An 18,151-nucleotide genomic window follows, 5' to 3' on the forward strand; every position below is an offset into this window, starting at 1 on the left:
CTGCATCTCCCTTCATGCTCCTGAGCCCTCAGCACGCCAGCCATGATCCTCAAGCATCTGAACTCAGGTCCTTAGCCCTAGAAGCTTCCTTGGTCTGGACAGCTCTTCCCATGGGTTCCGTGTGGCTCATGTCCTTCACTCAGCTCATGACTTGAATGACACCCTGAATACCCTCTGCAAAGCAACAACCCCCTACCTCTTACCCCATCCCCTGGACCCACTAGTCCTCTTACCCAACTTTATAGTTCGCCATAATCTTTCTACCACCTGACATGTTAAACCTGTGTTGGTTCATTCATTTAGTGACTGTTTCCCTCACCCCACACGCGCGCGTGCACACACACACACACACACACACACACACACCCCTCACCTCCTTGATGTCAAATCCCCACCACCTAGAACAGAACACATAGTAAGTGCTCAAAAAAGGTTTCCTGAATGAGGAATACCTCTGCTTACGCTGTTCCTCAGGCAGGGCTGTCCTCTACTGGTCTGGCTTTAGAACTTCATTTTTCAAGCTCCGGCTCCCTCATGTGTAACTAACTTCCTATTATGTCTCCAATCACCAACCTGCACCTTGCTGGAGAACAGATGTTTGTTTCTACAGGGTTTTACCGTACACAGCCGTCCGGACTGGAGATGGGGTTTAGAGGCAACAGCGAAGCAGCGTGTTGCCAGAGATGGGAGAAAGTAAGCGCAGGAAGAGACCCTGCCCTGAGCTCCGGAAAGGCAGCAGTTTACCAAGTTTCTGGCCCTGGGAGCCGTCCTTCTAGCTCAAACTAGCATGGCTGTGGTCTGGCTACAGAACACATAGCCCATCAGGATGCCGTCCACACACAGGCTCCTGGAAAGGAGGAGAGCGATTTGTGGCATGGTGCCGATGGAAGAAATAATGGCGTGCATACAAAGGCATACCTCTGCCATCCCTGAGTTAAACAAGGCCCTGCCCAGGGCTCTCTTTCAGAAGGCAAAGCCGGGGAAAGCAAGGAGAAAGTGGAAGGGGTGGTACCCACACATTTAGTCCCTAACGACTCTACCCAGCCTATCACTTTGTTTTTGCTTAGAAGGGTTGGGGAGACTGGAGCCTGGACAGGGATAGAGATTGGAAAAGGGAAAGCTAGGAGAAAAGCGATACTGCCACCCACCTACCTCCAAAGGCAGCCTTATGCAGTGAGCACCCCCATTCTCATACAGGAGACGCGTTCCCACGTACCCCCAGGGGGATGGATGGACAGCCAGGTTCTTTGCTGGCTCATGGCCTGGGGCAGAGACCCACAGGAGGATGAGAAACATAAGGCTGGCCAAACACCAAGCCCCCCAGCTTTCTGTCTCCACACAAACGCACTCAAGCTGCCTTGACCTCTTACGTTCCACGGTGGGTGGAGGAGCAGGGAAGGACATAAATCATGTCCTGGGGGCTGAGTCTCTGCCATGACTTCATTGCTTTACCCCCTCCTCACCCCAAAAGGCTAGGCATCCCCTCCCCACCCCACCTCAGGGATTAACGTGAAAAATCACTGCAGTAGAGTCAGCATGGGACTCTGGTGTCATCAGATGACTCAGGTTCAAATCTAAGCTGTAAAAGGTTGAAAGCAACCTAAATAGTCACCAGTGTAAGTGTGGTTAAATAAACTTCGTACATCCCAACAATGGAATACTATACGGCCAGAGAAATGAATGAAGAAACCTTTTATGCTGTGAGTGATCTTCAAGATATACGAAGTGAAAAAAGCCAAGTACAACACAATGTGTATAGTGTACTACAATTCTGTAAAAAGGTGGGATAGATGAGAATTTTTTCTTCCCCCCCGCGGTATGCGGGCCTCTCACTGCTGCGCCCCCCGCCCCCCCGCTGCAGAGCACAGGCTCCGACGCGCAGGCTCAGCGGCCATGGCTTACGGGCCCAGCCGCTCTGCAGCATGTGGGATCCTCCCAGACCGGGGCACGAACCCGTGTGCCCTGCATCGGCAGGCGGACTCTCAACCACTGCACCACCAGGGAAGCCCTAGATGAGAATTTTATATCTACATGTCCCTGGAGAGATAGATGATAGAAGAGGAATAGAGAGGAAGAGGGGAGGTGAGAAGGAGAGGGAGAGAAAAAGTAGGCATAGAAAGAAGGGAGAGAAGGGGGGAATAAAGAGAGGGGCCACAGAGAGAAGAAAGGATAGAGGGAGTGAGCTGGAGCTCTCTCTTGGGAAGAAGACACAAGAAACTGATGGCATTCGTTTCCTCTGTAGAAAACAACTGAGTGGCTGCAGGTGCAGGAAGAGGGTCAAGGGTGAGAGATGTTTCACTGCGTATTTTTACCTTTTGAATATTGATCCATGTGAATATTATTTATGTAAAATAACGGTTTGATTTTTAAAGAGCAGCTACAACGAAGTACCCTGGCTTTGCCACCTCCTGTGTGTCCCCAAGCAAGTAACTTGGTGGAGCCCCAGTCTGTAACACAGGACTGTCATCAACTAATTTGAGGGTTGTTTTGGGGATCTAGAAGATCTCACAAGTGAATCTCCCAGCCCTGTGTCTGGCACACAGTACATGCTGCTGCTGTTGTCAGAACCCCGAGCAACGAATCCCAGTGACTTTGGAAGGATTCCAGCATCTCTCTGAGCCCCAGTTCTCTCCTCCAAAACCCTGGGAGAAAAACCAACAACTACACAGGGCTGGTGGGCGGATTCACCCAGGGAAGGGCCAGCGCACACAGAGGAGCCCTGAGTTTATGCTCATCGTGTCAGAGCTGATCTCAGACTTTGCGCCTGGATGATCTCGTTGCACCCTGCACCCCCATGCCCGCACCTCCACCCAGAGTCGTGGGACGAATGAGCCAGAATAATAAGAACAGAGGCCACAGCCCCATCGGTGCTGGAAGTGGTCACTTTATTGGTTGGAAAAGAAGCAGCTGTGGCCGCTCAGGAGGGGCGCACAGAGGCCAGGAAGGGAGGAGGGCAGCTGGGCTGGAGCCAGACAGGGCCAGGCAGACACTTCCGCTCCCCCACTCCTCAGGCTGGTGGCTGGAGGTGGAGGAAGAAAATCACAATAATACCGTCAACAACAGTATCCATGATACTGGACAAGAATGCCTGCAGCTTAAATTCTGGGCCAAAGCTCCCCCTACCCCATCACATCCCCCCTTAGCTCCCTACCCCCGCCCCCAGGAAAGCCTCACCGTCTTGAGGCCCTGGGGCTCTGCCTGCACTTTTCGGAAAGTCCTAGACTCATCTCTTCTGCTTCTGACCATCCCCGGACACACCTGGGTATACCATGGTCCCCACTGACCATTGTGACGTGACCTTCCTGAGGGGCCACTGTCATTTATGTCCCTAAGAATCCTTCCACCACTAGGAAGTTCCATCATGCCCCTATTCCTTTGGCTAAGCTGGGTTAGCTGATCAAAAAGATCTTATTATTTTATTTATCCCATTTTATAAGCAAAATATTTGCAGTTCAGGGAGGTGAAAAAGGCTAGTTAAGTGTCAGAGCTGAAATCTGAACCCAGGTCTTCCTGACTGCAAAGCCAGCCCATGCAGCTGACACTGATGGAGGCAAGAGGCGGAGAGCTCTGTTCCCTGGGGAGACCGTGGTTCTCTCTCAGGCACTGAATTAACAACCTTGGGGCCTTGAGCACGTCCTCCCCTCTCTCTGGGTCTCAGTCTTCACATCTGGGCAATAGGTTCCATCACTGACCTGCCAGTCCCTTGGCTGAGAGCTTATCAAAATTATTGCACGATCAACAATGAGATTTCAACCAAAGGGCCCTTCCAGGTTCTTGCTTGTCCGGTTCCCTCTGTCTGAAACAGCCTCCTCGCTGCTGTACTTCAGCAGACTACCGACCTTTCGTTCATCCTTCAGGATTGGCTCAGGGTCCCTTCTGGGAAGCCTGCTCCCTCCTTTCCCCACCCCCACCTGGGTGAGGCTTTCCTCTTCTATGTCCCCATCACACCCTGCCCCTCCCTCCATTGCAACACCGACGACAGGCACTGGGGGCGTCTGTCCATCTGTCTGCCTCAGCCACTGGGCTGCAAGCTCGGTGAGGAAGGGTGGTCACCTTCCGTCCCAGAACCTGGCACAGAGCTGGCGGCACAGTGCTGGATCCTGCAATGGCCTGACGATGCATGTTCTTTGGTTTTGCTTCTCTTTATTTTCTTACACTTGCTTTATGACTTCATATTGTTTTATTTTTAATTATATGTGGGGAAAGAGAGGCTGCACAATCTTTTCCTTCCAGCGTCAGAGCCCCTTGAGGTGGCTGACTGTAGCCCTGCCTGCCACAGAGTAAGTGCTCAACACACTTGAAAGGGGCATTTGAGAAACTGAACTGAAATTAACTGATCTCTACCAGCTCTGTCCTGAAAAGCCAAGCTTTTTGGCAAGAGTAAAGATCAATTCTTCTGCCTCGCACTGGCCTATGCAAAGAGCTTCCTACTTCCCCAACCCATCCAGCCACCGCCCGCCCTCCCAGGACACAGCTGCTCCTCCAGCCACTGACTTATTTACGAGGGTGTTAAGGGGAAAAGGAGTAAATCTTCTCACAGCCCAATTCATCAGCAAATATTGTCCCATCTACCTTCACATAGGTCCCAAATGCAGACACTTACGTCACCTGGTCCATCATCTCACACCTGGCCTCTTGCAGGAGCCTCCTCGCTGGTCTCCCTGCTTCTGCCACTGTCCCCTAGGGCCTCCACACAACACCCTCAGCAATCTTTGCAAATCTAAGTCAGAGCGTGTCCATTCCCTAGGACCCGACATCTCTGGGTCAAGACCATGGGTCAAGACCAAAGTCCTTACATGGTCTGTCAGGTCCCTCCGCTTACCACCTACCTCTCGGACCCTCTCCTCTATTGCTCTCTCCTTGATCAGCAGACTCCAGCCTTCTGGCTTTTTCTGAAACTCACCAGGGAGGCTACTGCGTTACACCTGCTGCCCCCTCGGCCTGTAACATTCTCCCTGATATGCTCGCGGCCCCCTCCATCATTTCCATCAAGTCTGTTCATATGCTGCCTTCCAGGAGGTCCCATGAAAAAATTGCAGTACTGCTCCCTGCCGCCCCCCCATCCCCACTCCTTATCCCCACTCTTTTTTCTTTTTCTCCAGGCCACTTATTTCCCGCTAACATTTCACAGAGTATACTTGCATATTTATTTTGTTTATCATTCACTAGCATATAAAACCATCAGAAAGAAATTTGTGTCCGATTTGTTCACACACGGAGCATCCCCAGCACCTAGAGCAGTGCTTGGCACGTGATAGACGCTCAGTGAATCTGTTGAGTGAAAGTAAATCAAAGGACAGAGAAGGGAACAGCAGTGTGTTAGCTCAGGTTCTCCTTTTCAGCCTCCTGCAGGTGTCATCAAATCTGGGCATCAGTGCACCCCTCCCCCCAGGCCACCTACCTCAGAAGACAGGTGTGACACAGGACACCTTCCCGCAACCATTGTGGCAGCATTTCAACAGACCAGGACACTGGCTGTCCACCTGGCACTGGTCCATGCAGAGGCCGAGCTGGGGGAAGGCGATGTCCACCTGAGGGCAGGAACCCTTCTTTTCTGGGTGGAAAAAGGGGTGGGGGGGGTGGGCAGAGGGGAAGCAGGGAGCTGAACACGTCTCCACAGCACAACCACACACCTGGATTCACAAACAAGAGAGCTGCCTGCCTAAGTGGATCTTAGGGGCTGGAGTGGATCTCAGGGGACCTTGGGAGAGCACCTGCAACCTCCCTTCCTTCTGCTCTCTCCCTGAGTGTTTTGGGATCATAGGGCCCTAGTTTGCGTCCCAGATCTGCCTTTTCCTAACTCTGTGACCTGGGGCCAGAAATCTCCCAGAGCCCCGTGTCTTCAGGTGTCACATGAGATTCGTGCTGCCCATGTCGTGGGGCCGCTGTGGAAGCAGTGGAGGCAACAGACATGTATTCCTTCTCCCTGCACAAAGTCCTTGTAATAAGAATAATAATGAGGACAGCAGTTAACACTTAGCTGCTTCTATGTGCCAGGCATTATCCTAAGCATTTGACGTATATTAACTCAGCTAATCCTCACGATAATCCTAAAACAGGGTGCGAGGAACTGTTACTGTTTCCTTATGTTGCAGATGAGGAAACTGAGGTACCAAGAAGTTAAGTATTTGCCTAAGGTCATACAGGGTAGAGACAGGATCTGAACCCGGGAATCTGGCTTCAGGTCTGTGCACCATGCACTCTGCTGCTTTGTCAGCTGTAAAGTGTAGTGCACGTGTGAGGGGTTACACGCCCACAATCTCTTCACTCACTCCCATCTATTCACTCCCAGTTACCACCATCTAGCACCAAGGCCCCCATACCTCACTCATCCACACCCAGACAAGCATTCTTCCACTAACACACACACAAACAGATAACACCACAGATATGTGCTGATTACAAAGCCCTTAGTGTAAATTCAATTTGTCCTTTAAACCTCCACATCAACTCTCTCTTCTGTAGGGGCTATTTCTACCCTGCTCCTACTACAAAGGAGGAAAATTAGACCCAGAGATGTGAAGGCATCACCCAACAGCACACTGCTGATCATAAGTAAAACCAAGACCTGAGCCTAACCTTCCAATGTCCACACGCGCACGCGCGCACACACACACACACACACACACACACACACACCCTGCGCTCCACTTCCAGGGTCAAGGAGAAGGGAGCTGGCTCAATGCCCAGAAGCCCCAGGAGCAAGCCCAGCCAAGTGTCAAGCGGGCGCACAGCTGGGTGATGCGCTGCAGAGGGCGGGAGGGGCTGTCTTCCTCGCACAAAGTCACCCTTTCCACTGAGAAGGGCAGGAGCTCTCAATACCGAGCTGCCCCCGGACAGAAGGCCGTCAGGAGCGGGGTACCCACAAAACAAGCCACTGTGTGTGGAGGGTCTGCTCTCTCCTGAGACATTTCACATGTATGATTTCATTTAGCCTCATGTCGACCCTACCACATCTGGGATGCTCATCCCATTTTGCCAGCGAGAAAGCAGAGGCTCGGAGACGTGAAGCGACTTGCTCAGGACCCACAACCAGCAGACGGCACAACTAGGATTCTAGCTCAGGAGGCCCTCTGGTCCTGCCCCTCTTCCTGCCTCAGTCTGTCCATCTGAGACCAGGGAACAGCAGAGACCCCCTAACAGCAGAGATTCCTCTTTTTTCCATCCTCCTCTCTCATCTGCCTGTCTGCCATCCTGCTTTCTCTCCCAGTGTCCTCCTCTCCTTCCGGTCCTCCTCCCTCTGGTCCAGGTTAGAGGTCCCCAGACCCAGAAGCCCCCTGATGGGCCTGTCCTCCCTCCACCTCCAACCTCCCTGCTCATGAGTGACTGAATCTCCAATTACAAACCTTCCCAGCCCCTGTGGGCATCTTCAGAGAAATCACAAGGTGGGGGCATCACAGAGGTTTTTTTTCTGGATAAAGACAAGTGATCCCAGCACCTTGGGATCCAAGTCATATCCCTGGTCTAGTCCTCAGTCTTTCCCTCTGAAAAATGAGAAGCTTGGATTCCACAGCTTCCTGCTCTGATAGGAGCCCCCATGGCCTACTGGACAGTCTTCAGCTCCAAGCAAGTGCTTTTTATGACAGGCCAGCTTCACACACTTTCTCTCTCTCACTCAACCCTTAGAGTGGAAGAGAGTTTTAAAGATGAAGAAGTGGGAGGGGTGCTCTGGGAGGGGTCCTGACATTCTTCAAACCACTCAGGCAGAAAGGAACCCCCTGCGTTATGACTCCTGCCCAGCCAGAGATGGCAATGTGACCTTGGACAAGAACCTTGCTCTCTTTTGTAGCTCATATCCACATCTTTAAGATGGGCTGGGTGCTCTCCTAAACCTGGAAAGTCTCCATCTGGACAGAGGGATTCGGGGAGTCCTGCCAGCAGGCGTCCCAAGTCCTTCCTCCTGGGTTGGGGAGGCCCCAGGGTAGGGGCGCTAATGGGGAGGAGCGCCCCAGACCTTGGGGTCCAGCCCATTGGGCAGCCCTAGGCTGCCCCGCGGCTGAACCCAGACAGGAGGAAAATCCGAACCACGTCCCCTGATCTCAGAGAACAATGTTCCGGAACAACGTCCCCGCGGTGCGTCCCGGAAGTCCGTCATGCCCCAGAGCAATGAATCCGGCCAGGAGTGGGGGACCTCCCTTCCCCCTGGCTGCACTTCAGCGACGCCTAGGTTTCACCGGAGCCATGGGAAGGAGAGCACGGGCTGATCTGGCTCCATCCGCCTCGACCTGGTCGGGGACCCCTGGGTCGGTCGCGCCCCAGATCCCGTAACAGAACTGGGCACTCTCTCCCCCTCCCAACCCCCGCTGCCCCGCCCCGCCCCGCGTGGGTCCCCCGGGGTTACCATTGGGCATCTGGCAGACGGTGGCGCAGCCGGCCCGGCAGCACTTGAGATTGTCCGCGCATTCCCCATCCGAGAGGCACTCCTGCGTGCAGTTCAGGTCCGCCTCTAGCGCGGGGCACACGCCTGATTTCTCTGCTCCTGTGCCTGGGAGGCGGACGCGCAGTGGGGGACTCAGTCCCGCTCTCAGAGGCTGCCCGCCTCCTGTCTGACGGCCCCAAATCTCAATCTCCCGGGAATTCTGAGTCTCAGTCCCTGCTCCCCACACCCCACTACAGCCTTGTGAGAGCCCCACCTCCAGGGCCGGGGTCCCTGATACCTGGGACGACAGGAGTGACCAAACTCTTGGCTTCTGAGCCCTCAATTCTTAGGGGACCCCCGCACAACTAAGCGTCTAGGAGCTTCCCATGTTCAGGCAGAGGGTCCCCGCCTCTGACCAATGAGTCTCCACTGTCAGCAAAGAGTCTCCCCGTCTCCCCCCGCGCATATGTCAGCCTTCAGTGTCTCCCCACCTCCAGCACATTGGACCCCACATCTAAAGTTCCAAGGGTCACCACTTTTAGGCACCAGGGATCCCCGCATTTTGGCCTTCATGGGACTCCCCACTTCCACCCCGGGAATCCTCACTTCTCTGTCCCCAGAGAGGCTAAGCTTCTGCCGGGCTCCTTCCCGGCTCTCCTGGTTCGGCCCCTTTGGGCGCCAGGCCTCTCCCCGCCCCACTCACCTGTGACCGGGGGGAGGCCCAGCAGCAGGCCAAGGAGGAGGGCGGCGACGAGCAGACCGAGGCGGCAGGTAGGCATGGTGCTCGCCGGGGCGGGAGTGAGGCGCTGCCCGGAAGGGGGGATTTAACCGCTTTCCTGGGGGGCGTGGGGTAGGGGCGGGGCCGAAGCCGTGCGGGTAGAGGGCTCAGCGGACAAGGCAGGCGGGCCGGCTGCAACCTCTTGCCGTTTCACAATCCCCCAGGATCAGGTGTCACTCTGGCCCCAGTGGGAACTAGGAACCTAAGCTGCTTCCAGGCCGGTGCAGCTCGACCAGCTGCAGCTGGACGCTTGTCCGCTCCTGCTTCCCCACCTCCCTCCTGGGGCCCGTGGGCAGGGCAGCAGGAGGCCAAGGGCTAGACACAGGGGTTCCCATTCTGAGACTCAGGGGTCTCCCGGTAATGCCCGCTGTCGGTAAAGGAGGGGGAAAGGGCAGGACCCACAGGGAGGAGCCTGCAGATGAAGTGGGTAGATTTGGGGTCAGCAGATCAGAGTGAAAATTGCTCTTTAGAGATTCATGGTGGAGCTGTTGTGTAGGGATACACAGCACATAGTAGGAGCTACAGGAAAAATTATTCATGAATGAACCGACTGGACACAAGAAACTGAGGCCAAGGAAGGTGAAACGCCTATTAACATCTAGAGCCATTTCATGTGTGTTTCTCCCTCCCTCTCTTTTCCACACCAACACTCTCTCAGGGCTCCCTGTGTGCAGCTCTGTGTCCAATGTCTCACGGAGTCATGGATCTTCCCAGACACCTGTGAACAGACAGATATTGTTGCCATCAGCTGTGCCTGACAGATGGACTGGATGTGCAGAGGGGGTACCCTCGCACCCAAGGTCCCATGAGAAGCTGTAGAGACAAGGTTTGATCCCAAGTCTCCGTCCCTCCAAGCCCTTATTTTTTCCATTCCGTCATAAATGTACGTTCTTCGTGACACATCTAGGGCACACAGCTGGTGTAGAGAAAGGAATTAAAGGAGCCTTCGGCACTGGCTTTGGGTGACGGAGTCTGGGTTTGACTCCCACCCACCTCCAGCACCTGCCAGCTGAGGGACCTTGAGTGAATCACTTCCCTGTTCTGAGCTGCCGTGTTGTCCCCTCCAAAGATGGTGTCTCCTGCTAGTAAGGAGACTGCTGGGTACACACCAAGCTTTAACGTGCAGGCTGGTAAAGGCCAAAACACACTTACCCAGCAAGAAGAGCCTTCAAACATCCTTCCTGATCTAAACTCTGAGGTCCTTAAGCCCCAGGAGGTCTTTGCTGCTGGAGGGCACAAGGGGGCGGGGGCAGTGACCATTGGGATGACAGGTGAGTCGGAGCTGGTGACAGAAGCACATCCAGCCACTGTCCCCACAGATGGGTCCCGGGGGAAAGAGGGGAGAATGCCTCCCCAATTCCCATGTTCAGCCTGGGGACTGGAGACAGGTGCTGGCTGGGAGGGGCCAGGGCTGTTTACTCTGAGCACAGGGAACAGTCAACAGCCATGACGCAGGAGCCAGGTAGGGGCACAGCCCAGGGCGGCTCCTGGAACTCAGTCTAGGGCAGCAGAAGAGCAAATGGTCTTAGCCTGTGGACCCAGCTGCCTACTGGACCTTCAGCCTCAGGCACTGCTGCCGACAGCTTTCTTCTGGCACCTAGCCAGCTCCCCAGGCCAGGAAGCTACTCGGCCTTACCCCTCCCCAGCCCTCTTGGGCTCTCCTGGGGATTGACTCTCTCTGACAGAAATGGGGATTAGTCTGAGGCCAAGAGGATGGGGCGGGGCACACGGATGGAGGATAAAGTTTCATAGGCCAATGATGTTTAGCTTTTGCGATGCTAACCTGTGTGCTAGGTATATTCATACAATTGCTTCTACATAAAATGTAAAAAGGGCAGAGGCTTTAAAACCAAATGCATTCAGATCCCCATCAGGGGTTGGCTACTTCCTGGCTATGTGACTTATAACAGCACCTCCCTTTTTGGACCTACATCTTCTTCTTCCTTAAAAGGGGTATCATGAGGCAATTCCCTGGCGGTCCAGTTGTTAGGACTCCGTGCTTTCACTGCTGAGGGCCCAGGTTCAATCCCTGGTCAGGGAACTATGATCCTACAAGCTGCGCGGCGAGGCCAGGAAAAGGGGCGAGAGGAGTATCATGAAAAGTGTTTTGTAGGGTTAGTTTAAGGTTTAAAGGGAAAAGCATAAACCAGAGGTTGCAAACCTGGCTAGAATATTGTATTGTTAGCCCACACAGTACATTTTAAAAGTTTGAATTAGTTGGTAAATTTAAGAGTGGGGGATTTCACAAGTGAGTAAAATTCTAGCATCTTTCAGAGAAAGGAAACGATCTGGGAACACAGTCTTGCAACATTCCATGGCAACTGTCTACGAGAACAGTGGGCCTCAAACCTGAGCAAGCATCGAATCACTTAGACGACTTGTTCAAGCACAGTTTTGAGAGCTCTAGCTCCAGAGTTTTGATTCAGTAGGAGAGGGGAGGAACGTGAGAATCGGCAGCTAACAGGTTTCTGGGGCCGCTGATGGTGGTGCTCGAGGGACCACACTTTGAAAACCATGAATAAGCTAAGGAGAGCTGCTCTCTTGTTATGAGAGGAGCAATCTCTCCAGTTTCCATAATCCCCACCGTCCCCACCATTGTCTCCCCGTCCCCACTCCCACTCCAAATACCTTCATCCACATCACTTGCCTGGCCGGGAAGGAATTTAAAATTGTGACCTCTCGGGTGGGCTCACAGTAGGTGTTCAGTAAAAGGTAACTTGTTTTTATTTAACAATTATAACAAACTTAATAATTAGGTATTATTCTCAGTTTACAGATGAGGAAACAAGTGCAGCTAAGGGAAAGTGACTTGCTGACGGAAACAGCAGTAAATCAGAAGGAAGACGCTTGCAAAGCCTTTTAGTTGTGTGGCTGCAGTTATTTCAGTGTTACACACATACACACACATACACAGACATACACACAGAACTCTATCTGAGGTTAGCATAGATGATGCATCAGAAATTTGAACGTGACTTCATGAGTGTAAAATCATATTTATCAAGGAAGAAAGGAAAGAAGAAAAGGTTGAAACAGGAAGTGATATGAGTCAGCTGCAGACATGCCTGGCTGCTCTTAGTTGACTGTAAGCAAGTGAACATTGAAGATTTTAGAAATTCCCAGGAACGAACAGGGTGTCTTTAACCATACAATGGGGCTTTGTCCTCTTGGACTGTTGGACCCATTCAAACTTCCTTCACTCCAAGGAAACCTCTCTCTCTGAGTGTATTGGCTATTTTGTTGTTTTGTCAGCTAGCATTCTTTTGTCCTTTTTCTGATAACAGTAGCCTGATTTTGATTTGGGAAATGACTCTTCCTCCACCCATGACAGGTGGGGTTGGAGGGGACTGCCAGTCAGAGTTCCTGCCCTACCCCCAGACCAGGATTGGCCAATCAGATGCTCTCCCTGGAATTTTAATCTTGACCAATGAATGACAAAAGTTCTGAAAATGTATGGCACTCATTCAAAAGTGGCCTGAGAAGACCTTGGTTCTGTCTTGTTTACCATCCTTTCCAAGCATGGTTCTTTTAGCATTACCTTCAGTTTCGTGAGCTAAACTAAATCAGCGGTATAGGTTGCCAACAAAAGATTCCAGTGGATGTAACTGAAGGGTACAGTTAGGAAGGGAGAATGCTTTCCTACACACCTTTTCTGGAAATGGCGGTTCATTTCCAGTCTCAGTATGAAGAGATTCTTCTCCTTCTTTGGAAATATTTTTCCAGTGTGATTTATATTCAAGATGTGTTATCCCTTCCTATCCTTTTAGCATGTGAGGTTATATGAGAGAATATATTTTCTAAACTGAAAAGCACTAGACAAATGGAAGGACCCTTTATTTTATTTTATTTTATTTTATTTTTGGCTGTGTCAGGCCTTAGTTGTGGCATGTGGGCTCCTCGTTGAGGCACACCGGCTTCTCTCTAGTTGTGGCATGTGGGCACAGTTGTTGCGGCGTGTGGGCCCCAGAGCGCATGGGCTCTGTAGTTGTGGCGCATGGGCTCTCTAGTTGTGGCCCACGTGCTCAGTAGTTGCGGCACGTGGGCTTAGTTGCCCCACGGCATGTGGGATCTTAGTTCCCCAACCAGGGATTGAACCCACGTCCCCTGCATTGGAAGGTGGATTCTTAGCCATTGGACCACCAGGGAAGTCCCAGAAGGACCCTTTATGATCACTTGCTGAGACAGACACTCTTCTTTCTGCATCCCTCATCCAAGCAAGAATTTTAAGGAGAACTTAATTAACACATCACTTTTTTTTTTTTTTTTTGTGGTACGCGGGCCTCTCACTGTTGTGGCCTCTCCTGTTGTGGAGCACAGGCTCCGGACGCGCAGGCTCAGCGGCCATGGCTCACGGGCCCAGCCGCTCTGCGGCATGTGGGATCTTCCCGGACTGGGGCATGAACCCCTGTCCCCTGCATCAGCAGGCGGACTCTCAACCACTGCACCACCAGGGAAGCCCAACACATCACTTTAATGAAGATTTATAGCTTCTCTTGCTGCTACCAATGAAAGAAGATGCCTTCAACAACTAGTATTAGGTTTATATAACTAAAGCATTTATATAGCATATTGATCTAATTTTAAGTCTGGTTCAAAATTGGCATATGTGCTCCTCTCATTAAATAAGATAAGCCTCAAAGCTCTTGCATATCTCTTTGTTTTTTCATTCTCAACTTTAACCCATCTTTCCCCCATGGTTTTTCAGAATCGTTTCCATTCTATGGAAATCTCCAGAACCACACTTGGCTTCTACCTTAGCCAATGACCTGATCTCTTTCAGTCCCTTCCATGGAAATTTCTTCCAAATTCCATCCTTGTCAGTGAGTATATTTCTGAGGGAACCCTGTGAAGAGGAGAATCCCTTCTTTTCCGAGGTGGACTCTTCCACCAGGGGTTCCATTCCTTCCCATACTCCCTGTCTTCTCATTCCCCTTCATCTTCATGTGTTCCCTCCCCATGGGATGGAAGTCTCCGTTATCTCTAAGGAAGAAATAAAAATAAACCAGAAACAAACAAACAAAGGAAGGGAGAATGGGTGACCACTACATGCCCACACTGTTGTCACAAATTCCTTCTCTGCCTCCAATAGCCAGACTCAGTTTCTGTTGCTCACGACCAGAGAGATCTGATGCCTTTACCAGGGTCACCATCAAATTCCCCATTTCCAAATCCAATGGCCTTTTCTCAGCCCTCATCCTCCTCTAACTCACAGGTAAGGTCCTCATGGCATAAATGCAAATCAAATACTTTATACAAAAAATTTTTTTCTGCATCATCTAACTATAAAAACTATGAACAGCAGAGCTTTCCTATTTGAGTACTTTGAGTCCCACCTCTTGAATCACCAGGGCCTTAGAGGACACAACTTTCAAACCTCTTTTAGAGGACAGTCTTCGAAGTCAGAGAGTCTTGGGTTCAAATCCCACTCCTGCCAGTATTGGTTATGTGACCTTGGAGAAGAGGTTAATCCCAGATATATCATTTCCCAGCTCTGTGACCTTGGCAAAGTCATTTAACCCTTCCAAGCTTCAGTTTCTTCATTTATAACATGAAATAGTACTTCTAGCCTCATAAGGTCAAACATGATCTAAGATAATTTTTTTTGCGGTACGCGGACCTCTCACAGCTGTGGCCTCTCCCGTTGCGGGGCACAGGCTCTGACAAATGATTCCAATGAAATCTGATAATGAGTAAATAAAGAGCACGTGCCAAACACAGAGTTAAAAGAAACATATAATCCGTGATGTAAAGTAGTTGAAAGGAAGAAAAAAAAGAGAAATGAAGGAAAGAAAGAACCTCCCTCTTTCTCCCTTCAACATCCCTTCCCAGGGTTTATCTGATCTCATCCTCCATATAGTCATGAGAGGTGGGCAGGGTAGATTTCATCATGCCCACTTTATAGAGGAGAAAACGGAGCCTGAATTGGCATCCCGAGTCCAGGGAGCACAGCACAGGACAGGCAGGGGCAGAGTGCATGCACAGCCAGTATGTACTCCAAGAACTAGTGTGGAATGCTTCGTAGAATTGTGTAAGGAAGGAGCATCCTTGTAAACCAGATTTTTACAGTGGTTGTTATTCATCTGCATTATTACACAGGACCAGGCACCAGCCTCCCTTGTAAATGGACCCACCTCCAGGGTCGACCCACCTCCAGGGTCGACCCACCTCCAGGGTCACATGGGGAGGCAAGAACAGAGCTGTATTCTCCCTATTTTTGTTATTCTGCACGCTCCCTGGTTACATCATCCACTCTTCTTATACCATTTTCCATTAGGTGCATAATCTCAGATATCCATCTCCAGCATGGACCTCTCTCCATTCTTAGTGTGTTGCATTCTCTCCTGTTGGCCAGTGGCCTTTTAAAAATTAAATCAGATCATGATGTTCCCTTGCTCCAAGTCCTCTAGAGGATTCCCACTGCACATGGAATCACAATCTAGATGCTCTACAATGGCCTGTGAGCATATCCCTGCCTACTTCCCTCATACTTTCTCCTACTACACAGGCCTTTCTTTTCCCCACCTCATCGAGCTTGTTCCTACCCTGGTGCCTTTGCACTCACTCCTCTTTCTGCATCCCCTGGCCACTCACATGGCTCCTTCCCTCCTTCCATTCACAACCACCTGCCTTAAGTAGCCCTGCTTTGCTTCGCCCTGGACTCTGCATGATTTTCTGCCTAGCAGTGATTTCTATGTGAAACGTACCTTGTTCATGATCACTGAGTGTGTATCCACCATCTACAATGTCAGTTTCCACAGAGCGGGGAGCTGTGTGTTCACCGCTGTGACCCAAAGCCTAGGACAGTGCCTGGCACACACACACGGCAGGCACTCACATAGGACATGGTTATTCAGTCCTTCCTGGGTGCAGACACTATTCTAAAGTCTTTACATGGAGTCACCCCCTTGGTCCTTACTACTGACCAAAGAGGTAGGTGCCGTTACTACGACTCCCATTGTACAGAGAACTCAGACGATGACAGAAGTGAGATGACTTGGCCACATGGCTAGGAAGTTGGCAGAGCCAGAGTTTGAAGCCATGGAGTCTGGTGTGAGCTTTCGATCACCACATATTCTATCCCTAATCAGCGTTTCCTTAACCTGTTCCTGGATAAGTCAATGTCTACTCAACATCTTCTCATACATGTTCTGCAGGCACCATGGACTCAGTGATGACCAAACTCAACTCTTTGCCCTTCCCGCAAGGACTTGCTTCGCCTCCCTTCTCCCAGGAAACTGCCTGCTGTCCGTGCTTCTTCCCTTTCCTCGCCCCCAGCAGCAATCTCGTACGTAGCAAAGCCTGTTGGTCGTTCCTCCTCACTGCCTCCTCTGCAGCCTCTGCTCTCTGCTGAGTCCAGGCCCCTCCCATGTGCCCTCTGGACACTTGTCACGACCCCACTGCCTCGGCCCCGCCCCTCCTCTCCATCCTCTACCAGGGTTTCCTAAGATGTCCAGGTCCTTCCTGTGGCCTCGGGTAAAGCCCCAAACTCTTAGCTTGTCTCACAGGGCTCTTCAGGCCTGGTCCTTCAAGTCTACACCCAGTGCCATGTCGTCCCGTCCTCCCACACATTCTCACACACCTTCTCCTTCTCGTTCCTCTCTTGCTTTTCCATGTGTTGAGAACTTTCCCCACCTTCCTCTCAGGACTCTTGCTCATCCCTCAGGCCTCAGCTGAAAGTTCACTTCCTCAGGGCATCCCTCCATGCAACTCCCACCACCTCCACACTTGTCCAGCCCCCTGCTAACCCTCCCTTCATGCCCTGTGCATCACATTCCTTAGTAATCACTTGTTCAATATCTCACATAATTTCCTGCTAGAAAATAGACTATAAGAGAGCAGAGACTGTGTCTGTCCTGTGTACTCTAGTAGCTCAGTAAATATTTTCTAGTAATTATTCATATTAACTGATGATTTATTAACCCACTTTGTGTACACACACACACACAAACATGCATACACACACTGAGTCTTTTAAAAACCAGCTAGTGGGACTTCCGGGGTGGTCCAGAGGTTAACATCTCATGCTTCCAGTGCAGGGGATGTGGATTCGATCCCTGGTCGGGGAACTAAGATCCCACATGCCGCCCTGCATGGCCTAAATAAACCACTAAATAAATAAATTTAAAAAAACCAGGTATCAGGGCTTCCCTGGTGGCACAGTGGTCGAGAGTCCACCTGCCGATGCAGGGGAAATGGGTTCGTGCCCCGGTCCGGGAAGATCCCACATGCCGCGGAGCGGCTGGGCCCGTGAGCCATGGCCGCTGAGCCTGCGCGTCCGGAGCCTGTGCTCCGCACCGGGAGAGGCCACAACAGCGAGAGGCCCTCGTACCGCAAAACAAAACAAAACAAAACAAAAAAACAAACAAAAAACCAGGTACCAAAAGAGCGGGGAGGGTTTGTTGGGGTTCAGGAAGAGGCCACTGGGGGCAGACGGTGCCTTCCTTAAAGAGTGGTTCCTAATGTCTGGTTCCTTGGGGCTTTAATCCCAAGGACAACCAGCAGAAGCCCCCACGTTCCCCCTACATTTCTGAGAGACCAGAGGGTCATTTAAAGGGCTGGCTGGGGTGGGCATGAGCCTGGATCTGGGTGAGGCCTGCCCCTGAAGCAAGAGGGATTTAGATTCAGTGGGAGAAAGAATGGGACGAATTTGGAAGAGGTCTTTGACGTTCCTTGGACAATGGGGGAGATTCCTGAGGGCGGACTTCAAGGGATTGACACTACCAAAAAAAATGTTTTTTGTTCCTTTCTTTAATGCAGCTGACAACATATTTAAAAAGCAGTCAGGAGCCAAGAAAACTAAAACTCTATATATTTCTATACAATTCACTTTGGTCTGTGGTATTCAAAGCACTTCAGCATCATAATCAACGTAGCTCTTAAAAATACCCAGAGGAGTGAATTTCTTAAGGCAGATACCATCACCCTATTTTGCAAAGAAGGAAACTGTGGTTCAGAGAGCTGAAGGGATTTGCCCAAGGTCACACAGCAACATTCAGAGTTACTGAAGCCAATCA

General features: G+C 51.3%; 1 protein-coding gene across 1 annotated transcript; it reads right to left on the minus strand.

The window, feature by feature from the left end:
• Positions 1-2,866: 2,866 nt before the first annotated feature.
• On the minus strand, positions 2,867-9,138 carry LOC113605065 (WAP four-disulfide core domain protein 2). The gene is made up of 4 exons (XM_027078065.1): positions 9,063-9,138; positions 8,342-8,485; positions 5,402-5,554; positions 2,867-3,019 (listed from the first exon to the last, which is right to left on the minus strand). The coding sequence occupies exons 1-3, from the start codon at positions 9,136-9,138 to the stop codon at positions 5,403-5,405; spliced, it is 372 nt and encodes a 123-aa protein (XP_026933866.1). The 3' UTR covers positions 2,867-3,019; position 5,402.
• Positions 9,139-18,151: the final 9,013 nt, after the last annotated feature.

This window comes from Aethalodelphis obliquidens, unplaced genomic scaffold (genome assembly GCF_003676395.1).
Source record: "Aethalodelphis obliquidens isolate GAN/ISIS:26980383/991018 unplaced genomic scaffold, ASM367639v1 scaffold42, whole genome shotgun sequence".
In the NCBI taxonomy this organism is placed as follows: domain Eukaryota; kingdom Metazoa; phylum Chordata; class Mammalia; order Artiodactyla; family Delphinidae; genus Aethalodelphis; species Aethalodelphis obliquidens.